Source organism: Nelumbo nucifera, chromosome 1 (assembly GCF_055504915.1).
Source record: "Nelumbo nucifera cultivar China Antique chromosome 1, China Antique-T2T, whole genome shotgun sequence".
Taxonomy (NCBI): Eukaryota; Viridiplantae; Streptophyta; class Magnoliopsida; order Proteales; family Nelumbonaceae; genus Nelumbo; species Nelumbo nucifera.
This window is the reverse complement of record NC_142649.1, coordinates 154050220-154068977: the sequence shown is the minus strand read 5'-3', so window position 1 is coordinate 154068977 and position 18758 is coordinate 154050220. Positions and strand designations below refer to the sequence as shown.

The 18758-nt window shown below is 38.0% G+C and overlaps 1 protein-coding gene across 1 annotated transcript in view; it reads right to left on the bottom strand.

Annotated features, from left to right (window-relative positions):
- Positions 1-12036: 12036 nt before the first annotated feature.
- Positions 12037-18758, bottom strand: part of BLI (protein BLISTER) — a 76041-nt gene continuing 69319 nt past the window's right edge. The window contains exons 10-13 of the mRNA XM_010245327.3: positions 18139-18338; positions 17888-17956; positions 15125-15283; positions 12037-12458 (exon numbers count right to left, since the gene is read on the bottom strand). Coding sequence (XP_010243629.1) covers positions 12378-12458; positions 15125-15283; positions 17888-17956; positions 18139-18338 — 509 coding nt within the window. The 3' untranslated portion in view covers positions 12037-12377. The remainder of the gene's footprint in view (positions 12459-15124; positions 15284-17887; positions 17957-18138; positions 18339-18758) is intronic.

The following is an 18758-nucleotide window of genomic DNA, read 5'->3' as shown; positions in this document are numbered from 1 at the left end:
GGTGGCAGTAGGAGGAGGGCGCAAGAGTAGAAGATGGAACAGTCTTATTGTAACTGTCTTCTCTCTTTCTGTGATCTGAGATCTGAATGTGTTGTGTGGTTCGCCCCCTCCTCCTTTTATAGCCTTAAAGAGATCAACTCCTAATCCCATTAGAAATTTCCTGATTCAAATCCTTATTTGAATCTAGACTCTCTTTAAGAGATAAGGATAAGCCATTATCTTATCTGAAGATTAGATCAGCCCTCCTAATTTTATTAGGAGTTTCCAAATCCAAATCTGTATTTGGATCTGGACTCTTTGAGTGGATAAGGATAATCCCTTATCATATTTGTTGATCCAAATCTGGACTCTCTTTAATTAATCAAATTAGACCATTTCGAATTAGGCTTTGGTCCCAATAAGTCCATGTGCTCACTACCCTTCCAAATTGCTGCCTAGTTGGGTTTCCTTGCATGGTGTGGGACCCAAACATTGATCTACACATCAACCACATGGGTTCAGCCTACCCTCTGTTACAAGGCCTGGCCGAATTCACTATTATGGGCAGTGAACCCCTGAGTCCATCACCATGGGCTCTTAATGGGCCCAACACTTACACTAAGTGGTCCTTGGGCCAAGTCACCTTATAAAAACCCAAGGACTGTGGGAAGATGCAAGATTAGCCCATCAGGTACTACCCTCAATGGTCTTGCACTTAACCTCTCAACCCATAATGATCAAACACTGCCCGACAAAAGAGGACCTCTCCCTCGGCTGCAAGGAACAATGTTGCACTCTCTACTCACATGGATCCTGTGAATTAAAACCTTTTGCAAACATCTTGAAATCATAATATATATATATATATATATATATATATATATATATATATATATATATATATATATATATATATCTTTATATAAATATATTTTGCAAAAACAAATTTCAACGATTGAAATCGGCTGCCGACAGCTTTGGTTTCCATCAGAGATAGTGCATCCACGATCATTACCTTTGTCCAACAAAGGGGCTGATCCTGTCACTATGATCACCCACTCAGATGAATTCTCGGACTGTCCCAACATACCCAGATTTTGATCCCCTCTAAGGATCTCACTGATTGGCATATCAAAGACAGCCCAATTCGACACCTAGTGCAATATCATAGTTGAGTCTAGGGGTCAGGTGTAACATTCCAGTTTTTCCCATCAATCTCCAAGGTCCAGGGCAATACTGGAATTATGGTCTGGTTCAGGGTTTTAAGAAAACCCACACTACATGTATCTCAAGTCTCACATTGGCAGCTGAGACAAGCCCCCCCAACCAACTTGGTGGCACATCAGTGTCAGCCTTGCAGGATAAATCTCCCTAGATTTATCTAACGGCTGTGAAGATTCTAAACTAACACGAGTCTCATATGTGTCCAGTTTAAGGGTATTACACAGAAACACACAATAATAACATGAATCAAATATGTACTTTATTCATTTACAATAAATGTCATAATGTACATCATTCTGATTGGAGCTAAGGGCATACACTGTCTAACAGATAATAACGTAATTTAGGATAATAAAATGTACTTGATATAAAAGATGCGCTGACAGAGTCAACAACAAGTTGAAACGACATCCACAGACGGTAGCAATGGGAATGTAGTTGCTACCATATTCGTGGGAAGAGGTAGGTCTATGTGGGAGGGGGTGGGGTGGGGGATGTAAGTGAGAAGGGGTGGGATTAGCAGGTCACCAATAAAGAAATCAGCCACTTGGCCCTTACGAATTGCGAGTAAAGTATTGGATGAGGGATCTAAATGGTAATTCCTCGGACGGCCACATTGCCTCTTACCTATGAGCAAATCTATGGTACCCAGCCCACCAGTTTTGGTAAAGTAGTATGCCATTAATGCGAGTTTTGGGGCAACAGGTGGGGTTTGTGCATGGATAGTATGTGGCACTAGCCAGCTGTTCGGTTGTCGTGTATGCGCATTGCATGGTTTTGCATGGATGCCAGGTGTTCGGGGGGGGGGGGGGGGCAAATAACTCGTCGGGATCCCATTGCATTAATGCTGGCGAGTTGTTGGAAACCAAGGCGAGGAGATCCCTGGACGGTTTGATGCAATGTCGTTTCCGACCACCAAATCCATCTTCTGAATCTTCATCTGAATCTCGTTCATTGTGATGAACTTTGCAATTTCAACTAGTGTTTGGATTTGGTGACAAGTACACAGGGATATTAAGTTGCTTCTTTGGTCTGTACTCTACCCGAAGACATTCTCCTGGATAATCGATGGATCGAGATTCCAAGAATTATCACGGATCCAGACCCTTGCAATTTGACCAAATGTGACCAATGAGTCCACAATTTGTACAAAACCTTGGAAGTTGTTCATAGCAAAACCGAATCCAAATTGGTTTTCCACAAAAGAAGATGAAACGACCAGTGTATAGTGGTTGTCTTAAATCAATGATAATCTTCTTACGAACATAGAGACCTCTTATTAGATTACCAGTTGGAGTTGCATCTTGATCGGGAATGATGGCACCAGTTGTGCTGGCAAGAAAGCACACACGGTTGTCTTCTACCATGGCTCGAGGGATCATGTGAATTTGTAACAAGACTCGTTGAGTCCAGACCTTGTTCACAAGACCAGTGCTCCATTCTTCAAGAAGAATCCAACTTGAATGGTGAAACCAAGGACTTCCTTCGAGAAACCTTACCGTTATATTTTCTGTAGCTTTCCACTGACTTCGAACATGTGTGGCAAGAGCCTCTTCAAAAACTTGTTGACGTGGGAAGATACACCTCTTTAATGTCAAGTTAATGAGTTGTAGTGCTTCATCTAATGGTTCAAAGATAAGAGGTCGATCCCTATCTTCCACGTTGACTGCATGTGAGAAGGTCTCAAAGTCTTCAGTTGAATGTGTAGAATCTGGATAGGTAATAACTTCTTTCCCTTTTAGAAACATTTTCAGAGTAAAGTAATTGCTCACATGAAAGTGGAAAGGTGAACCTATTGTAGGAACACTATAAATGTTTGGAAAGAATCTTACTGTAGGTCAAACAAACAAAGAGAAGTTAAATGCAAGAATGGGGTTGGTATGCAAGGATGAGGTTGGGTGGTAGCTACGTCCCACTGAACCCTATGGAGCCTAGGCTGGGAAGCTAAATGGAGAAGGGTAGAGTAAAGGGGTGGCTAAGGAAGCAAAACTGTAGCGAGGAGTAGGGTTGTGGAGTTAAGAACGAGTAGAAAAGAAAGAGATAGTAAGAAATGAAGATTTCAAGCTTATAGCTGATAATTTAAACTTGCATGGTTAGTTGACGAGAGTTACAAGCTGATAGCTGCTTCATGACTCTGTTCAAGACAATACATCTCTCTTTGGTTTATTTAAGAATTAAGACATTTCTTTTTGTACACTTGAAACTTAATATTTTTCTCATAGAGAAGATAATAGTGGGATTTAGGTCTATCCCGAAATATATATTTCAGTTTTAAATGTATTTCTATAAAATATATTCTAAAATATATAATATGTATATTTCCATATATATAATATATATATATATATATATATAAAGCTGAAATGTATATTTCGGAAATGTATATATTTAAACTAAAATCAACCCAAACCGACTTAAACCGACCATATTGGTTTTGCTTAATAGAGGGTCGGTTTTGGTTTAATCTTTAGGTAACCCTACCAGGTCGGGTCAGTTGAAAAAACAACTAGTAAACCAACCCAACCCGACCCATGAACAGCCCTAGTGGGATTCTAAACCGCAATTGGAGGCTATTTTATAGAGATGATAAGAGTTTGTTTTCATGTCTAAGTCTGAACAATGCATATACGGAATCTAATTAAATTATCCTATTAGAGTTATTGATCAAAGTGGCTATTACAAATATACGATTTCTTTGATTTGAATATAGGTATGAAAGGAAATTTGGATTAGAATAATAATGCCCCACGGACAAAATACACGAGGCCCAATTGGTTGTGGGCCTCGTATATTTTGACTGGTGTGAAGTATTCTTATTAGTTTTACAACCTTTAGCTAATCCTAATATCCTACCTGCATTCAAGAGAGGGTGGATACATGCAACGCACACCCCCTTCCCTTCTAAGCTCTAAACCCATGTCACCGGGAAGCGACCTCAGCGTCTGATATCTAAGCGACTGATCTCCTTTGTGTCGGTTTACCTTCCCTTCTTCTGATATCAACCCAACGTCGGTTTGTATTTCCACTTACAATATCCTCCAATCACAAATCCCAACCTACTGTCGATTCACCTCCCTCCACTCGTAAACCTCTCCTAGCTAATGTCTACCTCTCACAACTCCCAGAGATGCATGCCATATTATTTCTAACCCCTAGACCAGATCATCTCCACCTCTGCATGTCATCTCTGCACTTAGAATTGCATGCCCGATAACACCTAACTAGCTCACTCACCAACTTTGCATTTCCGTCCATCCGTCACCAACATAACTCCAGTACCTCCCCTTCCGTGACCTCACGTAACCTCTATAACTACTTCTCTGAAACTTCCTCTCCTTTGTAAATCCTACAATATTTCAGTTGCATAACCCCCAACACTGTTCTATCACAGATTCTCCTACAGATTCTTCCACCTTCCCCTATAGATAGATTCTTGCCCTCGTACCAACCTACCCCCCGCGGTCCACACAGGGCTTCCATCGGGAAGTTATTGCCTCTCATTCTCTACTGTGATAACCGAATATTCCCTATACCAGCATGGCTTCCAAAGGCAAAGAAATAATAACCGCCACCAGTCCCATGCATGCAACAAGTAACTTTGAACCACTTTTCTCCCATGCAGTAAATGTAAGTAAAGAAGTTCAAACTCCCTCTTTTGAACCTATCGAGGAAGCTATCAATTTTATAGCTCTTACATTAAAGGGGTGCATTTTCCCGCATCAACAAGTAGGAAGACATTCTAGCTAATCATGTTAGCATTCAATGGAAAGATACAACTCCTATTACAGTTCGTTTTATTGAAGGGGGGAGTCTTGAGTTCCTGTTTTCTAATTATAACGACAAAAGAACTGCACTAGAGGAGGGCCCATGGTTTTATCGTTCCAGCTAGATACTACTTGAAGAGTGGAGTGATTCATGCTCTGGCACTGTTGAGAAGGTATGGAGTCAAAGGATTTGGCTGCAAATTCACATGATACCCAGAGGAACAGTAGAAGATGGCAGGGTCTGCTCTCTTGCACAAGCAACAGGAACCATTGTTCCAAACCAAGAGAAAATACAAACAAGCCATTTAATCTGGGGTTTATTCGCCAGGAAAAAATTACTATTGATCTTCGAAAAACCCTCTGTACAGGACGATTCATATTTTATCAGGGCAAGCTGATTTGGCTTCGCTTTTGTTACGAGCAACTCCCCCGCGTCTGTGCTAACTGTGGCCTAGTCAGACATGTTTGGACAAACTGCAAACGGCTCATCTCCAACACTGTCGATTATATCCAAGTTCCGCCTAGAGAAACCCTTCAACCTTCCAGTCTTCAACCTAAGCAAAGTCAAACCGGACTCTTGTAGAATCCGTCACAATGAACATGGATCAGACAAGGACTCTGAAGTCGGCACAAGTGGCTGGAAAAGAAGGTGCACCGATAGCTCCAAAGAATATCTTGCCCTCATCTCTGGCAACTCGCTCACGCCTGCGAATCCCTCTGAGTCCCCTACAGCCAGCACACCCCTAAAGCCAACACGTGGCAGCCATGCTCATTCCTCAAACTCGCATGCAAACTCCAATAAAACCAAGTGGCCAATCGACCAAAAATTGAATTTGGCAGCCCACTACCTTACCAAAACAGGGGGTTTAGGCACCATTGACCTTCGTACTGGGAAAAGGAAACGTGGCTGTCCACGCAACTATTATATGGATCCCTCCTCTAATACTTTACTGGCAGTAAAAGAGGGATAGATGGCCAACTTCTTCACCGGACAACTGGTTCCCACAGAATACATACTCTCCAAAACCACTCTCCTCCTTCCCCCAATACCCACACCCGCACCCGACCCAATACCCCCCTCCATCCCTTATAACACAAACCCAGAATCTGAGGCAGTCACTTTCCCGATGGAGTGCTATGTGGAAGGTTGCTTATACAACATTGATTTCAGCAATTTGATCCTCTCAAACCTTGACCCCATCCAGGTATGCTACTCCCTACATCTTATATCTAATCTTTTCTATTTATCTACAAGTGTACATTCAGCATTCATCATCTTCATTATATACATCATGAAAATACTTTCCTGGAACATAAGGGGAGTCAACGACCCCAAGAAAATAGGAGAACTTTCCAAACTGTGTCGTAAGGAGAGACCTAACATATCGTTCCTTTCTGAGACCAAACTCTGCTCATCTAAAACCCTTCCACTAGTTAAAAAGTTAGACTTTTCACACCATGCATTTTGGGAATCAACTGGTTTGTCAGGAGGCCTCTTATGCTATTGGTCGAATTTCTCAGATGTAGAAGTTCTCCAAACTCACCCTCACCTAATCCAATTACAAATAAAAATTGCCCACCAAACCACTCTTGGCAACTTCTCCTTTTCTACAATCATCTAGTCAAACACCGAAGGAAAACATTGTGGAATTACCTAACTCAACTACAATCATCCACTAGTCTACCTTGGCTGCTAATGGGAGACTTAAATGACATCTACAGGCCAGAGGATCACAAGTCATTCAGAAACAACAGCCCCACTCTGTCTAAAGCCTTATCACACTTCATCAACACCTTCAACCTCATAGATTTGGATTACATTGGCCCATCATTTACATGGACTAATAGCCAGCAAGGCTATGCAAAAGTCCTAGAGAGATTAGACAGAGCATTAGCAACCACTTCATAGTGCCTCCTCTTCCTTCACACAATACTTTACAACCTTCCCATCACTTCGTCGGACCATGGACCTATTTGTATAAACACCAACCCATCCTCATCACCTAGAAGACCTCAATTTCACTTCTTACCTTTCTGGACTGAATACTCACAATGCAAAGAAATTATCACCCAATTTTGGGATCAACACTTTAGAGGTTCTGCAACCCATCAAATCACAAAGAAATTGAAAGAATGTAAATCTCAACTTCAGGCTTGGAATAAATCCCAGTTTGGTCTCATTCAATACCACATTCAATCAGTCTCTTCTAAAATATCCAGCATCCAAATGTCCCATATTGATGGGGAGCAACAACAGTTACTAAATTCCCTCAAACAGTAATACCACTATTGGTTGCTGAAAGAAGAACAACTTTGGAGGCTCAAATCTAGAGAACTCTGGCTCAGAGAAGGGGACAAAAATACAAAGTTTTTTCACCGAATGGCCAACTTTAGAAACACAAAAAAATAATGTAGAGTGGTTAAAAGCTGCTGATGGTCACTGGACTTCTAGCCGAGATACCATTGCTCTCACATTCAAAAATGCAGTCTTGAGCACAGGGGGTCAGCCAAAAAGCTTTAATCCCAATCTGCTTGAGAACATTACTCTGCCCATGCTAATTGATCAACAAACTGAAGCTTTACTTCTCCCCCCATACCTTGAAAAACTGACCTTAGTGGTAAAGGAAATGAATCCCCACAAATCGTCAGGTCCAAATGGTTTCACAGTATATTTTTATCAGCATTTTTGGGAAGTGCTCAAACATGGCATTCTTTCCATGGTCCAAAACTTCTTTAATTGTGAGCACCTACCCAAAGAAATAAATAACACAAACATAGTCTTCATCCCCAAAAACAATAAGGCAGTGGATACCTCCAGTTACCGGCCAATCATCTTATGCAATGTCCTCTACAAAATTATATCCAAATGGATGGTGCTCCGTTTACAACCCATTATACAATAGGTGATATTCCCATTCCAATCAGGGTTTCTTAAGGGCAGATAGATCACAGACAATATTCTCATAGCAAAGGAAATCCTTCACAAAATGCAAACCCAAAAAAGAGGAAAGGGTTTTAATGCTCTCAAACTTGATATGCAAAAGGCCTTTGACAGGATGGGATGGTGTTTTCTATACCATGATTTAAAGAAATTGGGTTTTATAGAAAAATGGTGCAACCTGATTCATAGTGCATCTCCATAGCCACCTTCTCAATCAAAATTATAGGAGAAGATTATGAACATTTTCACTTGGAACGGGGGTTGAGACAAGGAGACCCACTATCCCTCTACTTATTCATCATCGGTATGGAGGTCTTCTCACAACTCCTACTCCAAGCTTCTAATACAAGCAGTATTGAAGGTGTTACTTTGTGCCCTAATGGTACTCCTATCACACATCTGCTCTTTGTTGATGATTGCATCATATTCTGCAAAGCGGACATGTCGCAAGTCAAAGCTCTGGTCAACACCATTAAAATGTTTGAATCCTTATCTGGCTAGCAAATAAATTATGCTAAATCCAGCATTTTCTTTAGCAAGAATGTCCCCCGATAACATAGAAAATTCTTCTCTCACTTACTAAAGGTCAAGACACCTATGACAGGGCCCAAGTACTTGGGTTCTAACATACTAGTAAACAACAAGCTGCAAACTTCTCTCAAAGAAGTCATATTTCAAGTCTCCTCAAAGGTCGATGCATGGAGTACTAAGCTCCTATCACAAGCAGGAAGAACATCCAAACTGGATAGAACAAGTAGAACATTTTGGTGGTCCAACTTCAATGATTCTACACATCACACCATTGTATGGCAAAAATTGTGTCACCCAAAAACCCAAGGGGGGTTGGGTTTTAGAGCAAGTACTGAAATGAACAAAGCAATGTTTGGCAAGCAAATTTGGAGGCTGCTTACAGACAAGCATGGCCTGTGAAGTAAAATAATGAAAGAGAAATACTTTCCTAACACCTCCATTTTTGCGGCTAGGGCTGTTCACGGGTCGGGTTGGGTCGATTTGGGTCGGTTTCGGTTTTGCTCCTGTACAAAAAGAACATAGAAGCCTAGAAGGAAATATCTATTCTGAAAACTGAAAACTGAAGTTTTTAAGATATTTTTTAGAAATATATTTAAAAAGTTAGAATTAAAATAGAAGACAAAAGTTATCAAGAAAATAGAAAGTCAAACTATTTTATAGAAAGAATGCTGAAATTTGTATATTTCAAGAAACTTTCTAAGTTCTAATCTAAGTAAAAAAGGACACCTAATTGTAATTGTAATTGCCTATTTGGTGTAAAAGACTATAGAAACTAGGATAGAGACAACTTAGTTAAATAGGAACTAGAAGACTAGGTTAGGTTGTAATTAGGAATTATGATAGAGGCAACTTAGTTAAGTAGGAACTAAGTCGGTTTGGTTCGGGTCGGTTTTGGTTTTTACACAAGAAAACCGAAATCGACCCGAACCATCAGTTTATGAATTTGTACAACCCGAAACCGACTGGTACTTATGAAAACCCAGCCAACTCGGATTGGGTCGGTCCGGGTTGGTCGGTTTGGTCGGGTTGGGCCTTCTTATGAACAACCCTATTTGCGGCCAAGAAAGGACAAAGGAGCTCATGTTGGTGGAAACATGCATACCGACTCTCTCACAGCATGAAGTCCAATCTGTTATGGGTGATCAAAGATGGTTCCAATATTTCTCCTGTAGCTGATCCTTGGATCCCATCCATACCTGGCCACATTCCCCATGTCGCCACATCACTCAATACAACCTCTGAGAGTCATATCAAAGTAACAGAATTGCTAAACCATATCACAATTGGAATCGCACAAAGCTACAAGAGCTTTTTGATGCAAATACCATTGTCCACATTCAGAACATTACACCCCAGCCTAATCAAGCCAAAGATTTACTTCTATGGAAGAACAACAACTCTGGAGTCTTCACAGTTAAATCAGCATACCAGCTATATATCTATGCAGAAAGCTCAACCTCAACCACTCATTTCAACTGGAAGTTGCTATGGAAACTCAAGGTCCCCTATCGCTTCCAATTATTTCTTTGGAAATTATTATGGGACAGTTTGATCATGAAGGACAAATGTCATAAGTGGTTGAGAAGCTCAGATCAGTTATGCAGTTTCTGCAAGGAGAAAGAAGAGACAGCCTTCCACTTATTCTTCCAATGTCATTATGCAAGAGCAGTTTGGTGGAGCTCTCAAATTGGATTTGACCCAGGTTCACTTACAATCCAACCAGTTCATATCATCATTTCAGAATGGTACATTACAATGAAAAACCAGTTTGGTAAAGAACAAGCCTTTTCATGCCTAAATAAATTTAGCATGATCACCTACTTCATTTGGAAGGCGTGTAACAAGTTACTTTTTGAGAACACAAACACCGAACCATTAACGGTAGTGCAAAAAGCTCTTCAGTATGCATCACCTTGCATCGGATCTCAACCTCATCTCTCTCCTCATCTTGCACCATCATCCAACTCATTGATCTCCACCATGTTTATTGATGGCTCATTTAATCCAGCTATAGGAAGTGAAGGACGAGAATTCATCATCAAAAACACCACTCAAAGATTCCAAATTGCAGAAGGAGGCCCATGCTGGGTCATCAACAGCTATGATGCCAAAATACGAGCCCTTCTAATGGGCCTCAAAGCTGCAATATCCAACAACATCAGGCATCTGGTAGTTTTTTTTTTTTGACCTTGTAAATACAGATCGATCAACAAAATATTGGGTGGATGAGCTACACCGCTGCAGTTTTAGGCAGGCTAGATCTGATTTTTTGCTTATAAACTTTGTACATACTAATAGACAACACAACCAGACTGCCCACCTTTATGTTTACATGGCTTGCATGGGGCAGCTACGTATTAGACACGACTCTAGACGATCTTCTCATGTAATTATTTCGACAATCAGTTAATGAAGATGTCTCTCTCTGAGAGAGAGAGAGGGTGGATTCAACTCTTACAAAATTGTGTTCACTTTTCAACTGTAAACCGAGAACATCTTCATACTTTAATCTCTTTATTCATGGAGAGATGTTCCCAATGTACAGTTGATAAAGAATGTGAACATGGTGTGAGCACAATTTTGTGAGGGTCATATATGATTTTCATTCGAGAGAGCTGAATTGAAGACTCAGTTAAGGCGCTTCAATTGCTTTGAAGCGATCACTGAAATAAACTGAAAAGAACAGCCAAATTACATGGAATTTGGACTTTCTAATAGATTTAAATAAGGGGTTCAAACATGGTACAGGAAAAACTTGTAAGAATTAAAAATGTATCATAAAAGTAACAATCTAACAACCAATCAGGTAATATTTATCAAAATTTACGGAGGGATACTGATTGATCAAACCCTTAACTACCAATGATAACTAGTATCAAGTCTGTCGGCTCTCTTTAATCATTCTAATATACTCGTTTAAAGTTATCAAAATGGGGAGAACCATGATATGATGTGATATGATGTTTTTCGATACTTTGAACCTTTTATTTCAGTTACGCTATTGGCCCTCTTTCCAAATCAAGAGGCATGTAGTAGCCAATGCTAGATAGGGTCTCGCAGGATGCTCAAAAAAGAATTAATCCAAGCAGTATTTTCGAACCATCAGACCCAGACGGTCAAACTATTCAGCCCAAAAACCATTCAGGCAACCGATTTTGTTTCACCTAATCCGATCTATGACCAAAAATCGTTGACTTGATCAGCAATCCATTGACCCAAGCGGTTGAACTATCAACCTGATCATTATTTATTTTTTTAAGTTGGAACAAGCTGTCGATTCGAACCATACAGTCAAACCACTGACCCAAAAATCAGTAACCAAAACAGTTCCAGCTCCGGTCAGTTTTTAAAATCTTGAATACAAGTACTCGGCTTGAGCCCGTGGCTCAATTGGTTGATGTATTGACACAGTCGAGTTCAATTTCCTTTCAGAAAAGTGAAACAAAGAACCGCCATATTTGCCAGTGGTGTGAAACTGTGAATCATATTCTTATCAAACAAAAATGCATGACATCGAAGGCCGACTCATAGGTGGTTCAAAATCTTGACCTTTATTCAACCTCGTAAACTTCAACCCCAAATATGAAGAATGAAGAATGAACAAAACTAACATGATAAAATTTAAATTTAGTGTGTAGGAATATTGTTTTTTCTTTTCTTTTTCCACATCATCAACCTCAGTAAATGCCCCACTAAATTTTGGTAATTATTAATCAATACCGGCACCCAGTTAGAGACCAGGGGCTTCTTTCTTTTCCTGTTGTCAAAGAAATGACGCTTGCCTCTTCCAACGAATGGGGAAGGGGGGGAAATCATTTTTTTTTTCTATTACAAGGAATGGGATCGGCTCACAATATACATGACCTAATTGCACCATGGAGAAGAAACAGAAGGGGGGAAAAACTTTTCTTTCATCATCACTCCTCCTTGACTCCTTATCAGAGAAGCTTGCTGGTTCGACGCTTTGATGGCCCTCCTGGAAGGAGTTTCATTATCCAGCCCAAGACTCTCTCTACCACCTGATTAGCAAAAACAATAAACAAGTGATCAATATGGGAGTCACTTCTCTACATGATGCGTGGAGAGTGGAGACAACTATAAAAGCATGGCCAAAAGCTTTAGGTAAGGGATGCAATTCAATAACATAGTATTCAAGATTCCAAGCCACATGTTATACCAAGTAACCAACAAAAAAGGATAAAAATAAGTGGAGCTGATAGGGTGATCTCCATAAATTTAAGAACCACAGGTTGACATCAATCACTACCATGGGATCTCAGGCTAGAAAGAGGAATTACCAAAACCTCAGGAATAGAAAAACCATCATGCTATAGATCTCTGATGCACCAATGAATCCTATTCTGACAAATCTAGACACTCCAAGAAAAGAATGCCTACAAGAGGCACCCTTTAATCAAAAGGAAAGCATGATCCTGTATGTTGTAAGCATTGAAGTAGTTCGACCAGCTTTGCAAGCACTCCTAGTATTTATCTGCACATACAGACAGTACTGGAGACTAGGAACTGGTTGAATAGATCCAAATTCATGAATCAAATCCTAAGGTGGCGTTTTTAACACTTTTCAGATGTCTCAAGTCTGAAAGCTTTGCTTTTCAGATGCCCGTGGCATTTGGGTTTAGGTCTGATTAGAGAATCTGAAACACAAATTCAGATCTGAACCAATATCAGACGCATTTCAGACGTGATAAAATGACATTAATGCCCTCATTATTGTCATCTATTTAATAACAATAACAACAATAATAACGATAATGATAATAATAATAATAATAATAACAACAATGACCGTATATTTATAATGATAATAATAATTATTATTATAATATGATAATTATAAAATAATAATAATAATTATTATTATCATTACCATTATTAGTATTATTTATTTTATTAATAATAAAAAAATATTTAATATTATTTACTAATAATAATTTTATAAATATTTATTATTAATAATAAATATTATTTCTCTATTTAAAAAATATTATTAGTAATAATATTTATTTAATAATAGTAGTAGTAGTAATAATAATAATAATAATAATAATATTCAATATAATAGTAACACTAATAATAAATATTAGTATTACTATTATCATTTAAATTTAAATATATAATAATATTTAGTATTAATACTTATATCAGTGTTTTAAAAGCGCAAAGAGCAAAAAAGGCGCATGGGTCAATTTGCGCCTGAGGCGCGTGCCTTTTTGAAGCAAGGCGCAAAAATACAAAAAAAAATGCTAAAAAATAAAAAAAAAGTCAGAAAATTCAAAAAAAAAGCCAAAAATTCAAAAAATAAGTAAAAAAATATTAAACATAATATTAATAAAAAATATAAACTCAAATTTTAAAATAATGTTTTAAAAAATCAATTATCTAAAATTAAAATACATAAGCATAAGATGCGAAGCATATTCAAATGAGAATTTAAAAATAAAATCAAACATATAAAACATTTTCAAGCATGTAAAACTTCTAATCTCTTTTCTTCACTCAATTGCATTACTTCAATTAGCTAATGTAATGTAAAACATAATGCATTCCTGATTCTTAAATTCTTATTCTTCACACAAAAAACAATGATTTTAAAGCATCAAATTTCAAAAGCGTCAAATTACAAAAAACAATGATTCTACGAACCGCCTTTGTGCCCAGCCGCTATGTTCAAAAGAGGCAAAAAAGCGTCAAATTTTCAAAAGGTGCACGCCTGGGCTGAGGTGCAAGGCGCATCAGGCGCACGCCTTTTGAAAGGGCTGCGCCTAGGACCTAGGCAAGGCACATAATCTGAAATGCGCCTCGCCTGTGCGCCTAGGCATGCCTTTTAAATCACTGACTTATATAGTAATAGGAATATTTCATAATATATTTATTAGGAATAATTAAAATATTTTTATAATAAATAAATATTATTTTTAATTAAATAATAAATAATTATTTTTTTCAAAAAAATATAATATTTGTTCATTAATAGAATACTATTTTTATTTAATATTGTTTTTGTTATTTATAATATTATCAAGTAGTCTATTTCTAAGGGTAAACTAGTAAACTTCACAATTTTAGATGTTGGAGAATTGCTCCAACTAAAATGATCTTATCTTTTTAGAACCTCTAAAAAGCAGAAAATCATTTATACTTCTTTTCAGATTTCAGATCCAAATAATATCTTGGGGTTTTTACGATCCACTCCACCTCAGAATTCAAAACTTCATCGTACAATTTGGGTCAGTGTCAAGGGGGGAAAATGCCAAATTCACCAGGGGGATGGTGTTTATAGGTGGTGTTGATCGTAAATACATCAGGGAAAATAGTTTCCCTATTCTGAGGTGGACTGAGCCATAAAAATCCCTAATATCTTTTTAACTTTTCAGATTTCAGATTTAGCAAACGCCACCTAAGATTCAAAAAGTAATCATATGATTCAGATGTAAGATTAAGATCAAAACCCATGGGTTTTATTGTTCAATGTGTATCATATAAAAAATCATAAAGTTTTAACAGCTATGCCCACATATGTCTCAATCAGAACATAACTACCAAGTAACCATAGAAAGACATGGTAACATGATCCATTTTGTTTGTTGACACACTCTCTCTATGATATACTGCATGGACTATCTATATATGGCAAGTATGTAATAATCATAAATGATCATGGTACCTCATCCCCTTCATCTGTGTAAAGTGGCATGCTATCGGGCATCGCACGAGGGTCTGTTTGCCTTGATGGGATATTTTCATTGGCCATATTCTGGGCAGTCAAAAGCTCTAATCTCTGAGTCTGAACCTCCAGCTTTTGTGACAATTCCTTATTCAAGCCCTTCATGAAAATGAAGAAAATAAACAAAAATGTAAAGAGGTAAAAATAACATCTTCAAATATAAAATTAATCGATAACCACTACTATCTTGAGCACAGGTGCAGACATGCAGTGCTTAAAACTACATGCTGAACCAGAGACCAGATCTGCTCCTCACACAGGGCGCCTCACACGCACATCGTACCATGCATTGAGAACACCTCTCGTATTTATAAGTTATTATTCACAGGAGATGTTCCTAATGCACGGACAATGTGCATGTGAGGCGCCCCCGCGTGAGGAGCATATCCCGGTTCACTGAACTACCCCATAATTGAACCACAGTTGATTTGTACCCCATATAGGATCTAACCATTTATGTAACATGTAAATTCTCAATAAAACAAGAAAAACTTTTTTCTAGGCTCAAAACTTCAGAGGTAAAATAGTGTTGTGATTTTTTACTGTGAAGTTAAATGAAGCCAAGCAAAAGCTCATCTCTCAAACCCATCGGAAGCAAGGGGCAACTATAAGAGGAAAAATATCAAAACACAAGATTTGATAAAACATGAGAGCTTGCATTTGATAAAACATGCTCATGTGCACATGCATTTGCATACATGCTATTACTTTGTTTTAAAGCATCTATTCAGTTTGCATTTCTAAATTCTGATATAAATAATTGCTACTTTACTTCAAAGAAAAATGTCACGAGAAAAATGACAAATCCTCCTGGTAAGCACCTGAACTATGCCATGTTTTAATTTTTACTTTTGTTGATGGAAATAGGGTTGTAAATTTTGTCAGTTACAGTGTTGATATAATAGCACTCAATCACCAAATTGTAGAAAAATTGTTTCATAAGTAGAAGGGATGTATCTTTTTTTTGTCAATGACAAAAAGCTTCATTGAATTTCAATTAAGAAAAGATTACATACAAACAGAGGGAGGTAAAATGTCTTAACTCCCCCACAAGCAGAGAAAAGAAAATAACAGTATTAGAAGTAAGGCCAAAACAAAGAATCCCTATTCAGCCCTTGTTTAGTTAGCCCATCAGTAAAGGAATTTGCAGTTCTCTACCCAGCTGTATTTTATCTCAATATCCTTTTCCCAACCATTTAAACTTTTTCCTTTCATTGCTGTAATTCCACATTCCAAGCTTATCTTCCTTTAATCATCTTATCACCACCTCTGAATCACCTTCAATAATGAGCCTCCTAATATTCAAGGCTCTTGCTCTTTGGATTCCTTCCATGGCCACTGATACCTCAGCCCTAAGAGAGTCAACCTCTCCAATTGGGCCAGAGAACAGAGCTAAAGCATTCCCTTCCTCATTTCTGAAAACTCCCCCCGACTGTCCTGGATTCCCAATGCTACTGCCAACAAAATTCAGTTTTATGTAACCAAGTAGAAGGGATGTACTGTGTTAATATGCGTAAGAAAGGGGTGAAGCCCTATTTATCAAAAAGTTACATGGCCTTGTACCATGATGCATTAAATGAGTTTACAAAGACTAACTCAAAGAAACAATTGGATACTTGCCTCTTAGGTGGCTATGGTGGTCATGGATAAATATGGAGCAGCACTTATTGGCTTTTTTTTTTTCTGACAAGGAGAAGCACATATTCGTTCATCCTCCCATCCTACTCATTCTACAAATGAAATGGATTATGAAAGCTTATGATGAATATATTCCCTTCACAGAATTCAAAGGTAGGCATGGTCTTCATGCAGCTTTCAGAAGATGGTTGGTATGGAGTTGGGAAGCTTAGTTCCCTTTGCCCTATGCTGTATTGATTCTCTAAGACGAAATGACCAATTTATATTCTCTCCATGGTGAGTCCATGGCTTGGAATCCCATCTTTCATATACCACACTTCAGTTGGGAGTTGAATGAATGGCTGTTTCTATTTCAAAGATGGACATCACCCTTATTCTGCTGGACCAAAGAAGATCAGCTGGGAAAAAAGATCACAAAGAAAAAGTTATTGGTGATGTCTTTCCATGTGGCGCTTCTAGAGGTTTCATGTAGTCAACTGTACCTAGATGTGACTGGTGTGTGTTCCACTCCACCTAAGATAAAAACTTTTATGTGGCTCATCCACCTTGATAAAATAATTACCATTATAGGAACCACAGGCATCTCTAAATACTAAATAAATGTTGTATGTGCAAGGTTATCAATGGTTTGATGGATGACTTGTTTCTTTGTTGCCCCATGACCTATCTGTTTTTGGAATATTTCCGACCTCTCCACTCCTCTCCTAATCGAAAGATGTTATTGGCCTTTTGGCCTTCCCTGTTATTGGGCTAGACAGGTGGTTTGATTTGGGCTACAGCTCCCTGTATCATTTATTAGAGAATTTGGAAGGGAAAAACTGCAAAGTTTTTGAAGGAAAAGATCTGTTGCCTCATTTCATGTCAATGCAAGTAGTTTCATAATAGAGTGGTCTTTAGTTCTCACAGAATTTGGTGATCCCCATATAATAGATTTTGTACTTAACTAGATAATATATTGGGCACATGTAAAGCAGTATTTGTCTTTGTAGTTTTTCTGTATCTTTATACGTAATAAATTTTCATTACTCATCAGCAGAACAGAAATTTTCATTAAAATAAGACTACCTTGAGCTGTGAGCAATGAGATGATTCAGCTGCCAAAGCTTGCATCAACTCGTCTTTCTCCAGTGCCAACTGCAATCATGCAACTTATTCTCATCAATGTAGAGAAGAAATAATTAATCTACTAAATGCAATTCAGAGATCAAGTTTATAAAACTTCTGTTTAAAGAGAGAATTTTCTCTTATAGAAATTCAACTAAATAATGGAAGAAACTAAAGCAGAAAATCAATAAAAATGCTAGAAAAGAGACTACCTCAGAAAGTAATGAATTAATGTTTTCAATCATTCTCATTTGATCAGGTGGAATAGACAAAGGAGAAACTGGAGGGAGAATTTGACTATTCCCAGGAAGTGATGGGGAGGCAAACATTCTACTGGGGGAAAAAGCAATATCTTCCATTTCATTGTTGAACGTGCTTGGTGTTGTTTCTGTATCACCATTCTCCCCAAGAACTGTAGTGAAAAATTAAATGCCAGAAAAAGAAAAGAAACTATAATGAGAAACTGAGTTTCAAGAAACCTCACAAGGAAAAATTATAAATAGTTCCTAAAAGTATCACATAGTGCATTGCAAGATACATAAAGACATGAGGATAATACATTGACGAAAAGAAGGATTTCTCATTTGAAAACCAATCACTAATAGGGAATTCTAATGACTATTGAGGAGGTAAGGCTTGCAATATATAGAAATAAAGTTTCAATTCTTGTAAATTTTTTGAAAGTAAAATATTGTATTATATTATGAGTGAAAACAAAAAACTCATGTACAACAAGATGCTGTATTCAGGGGCTATACAAAAGCTGCCCCCGCAGCACTGTACCTCCACGCCCTGCTTTACAAAAAGATTTGCATGTACAGAAAAGAAATTA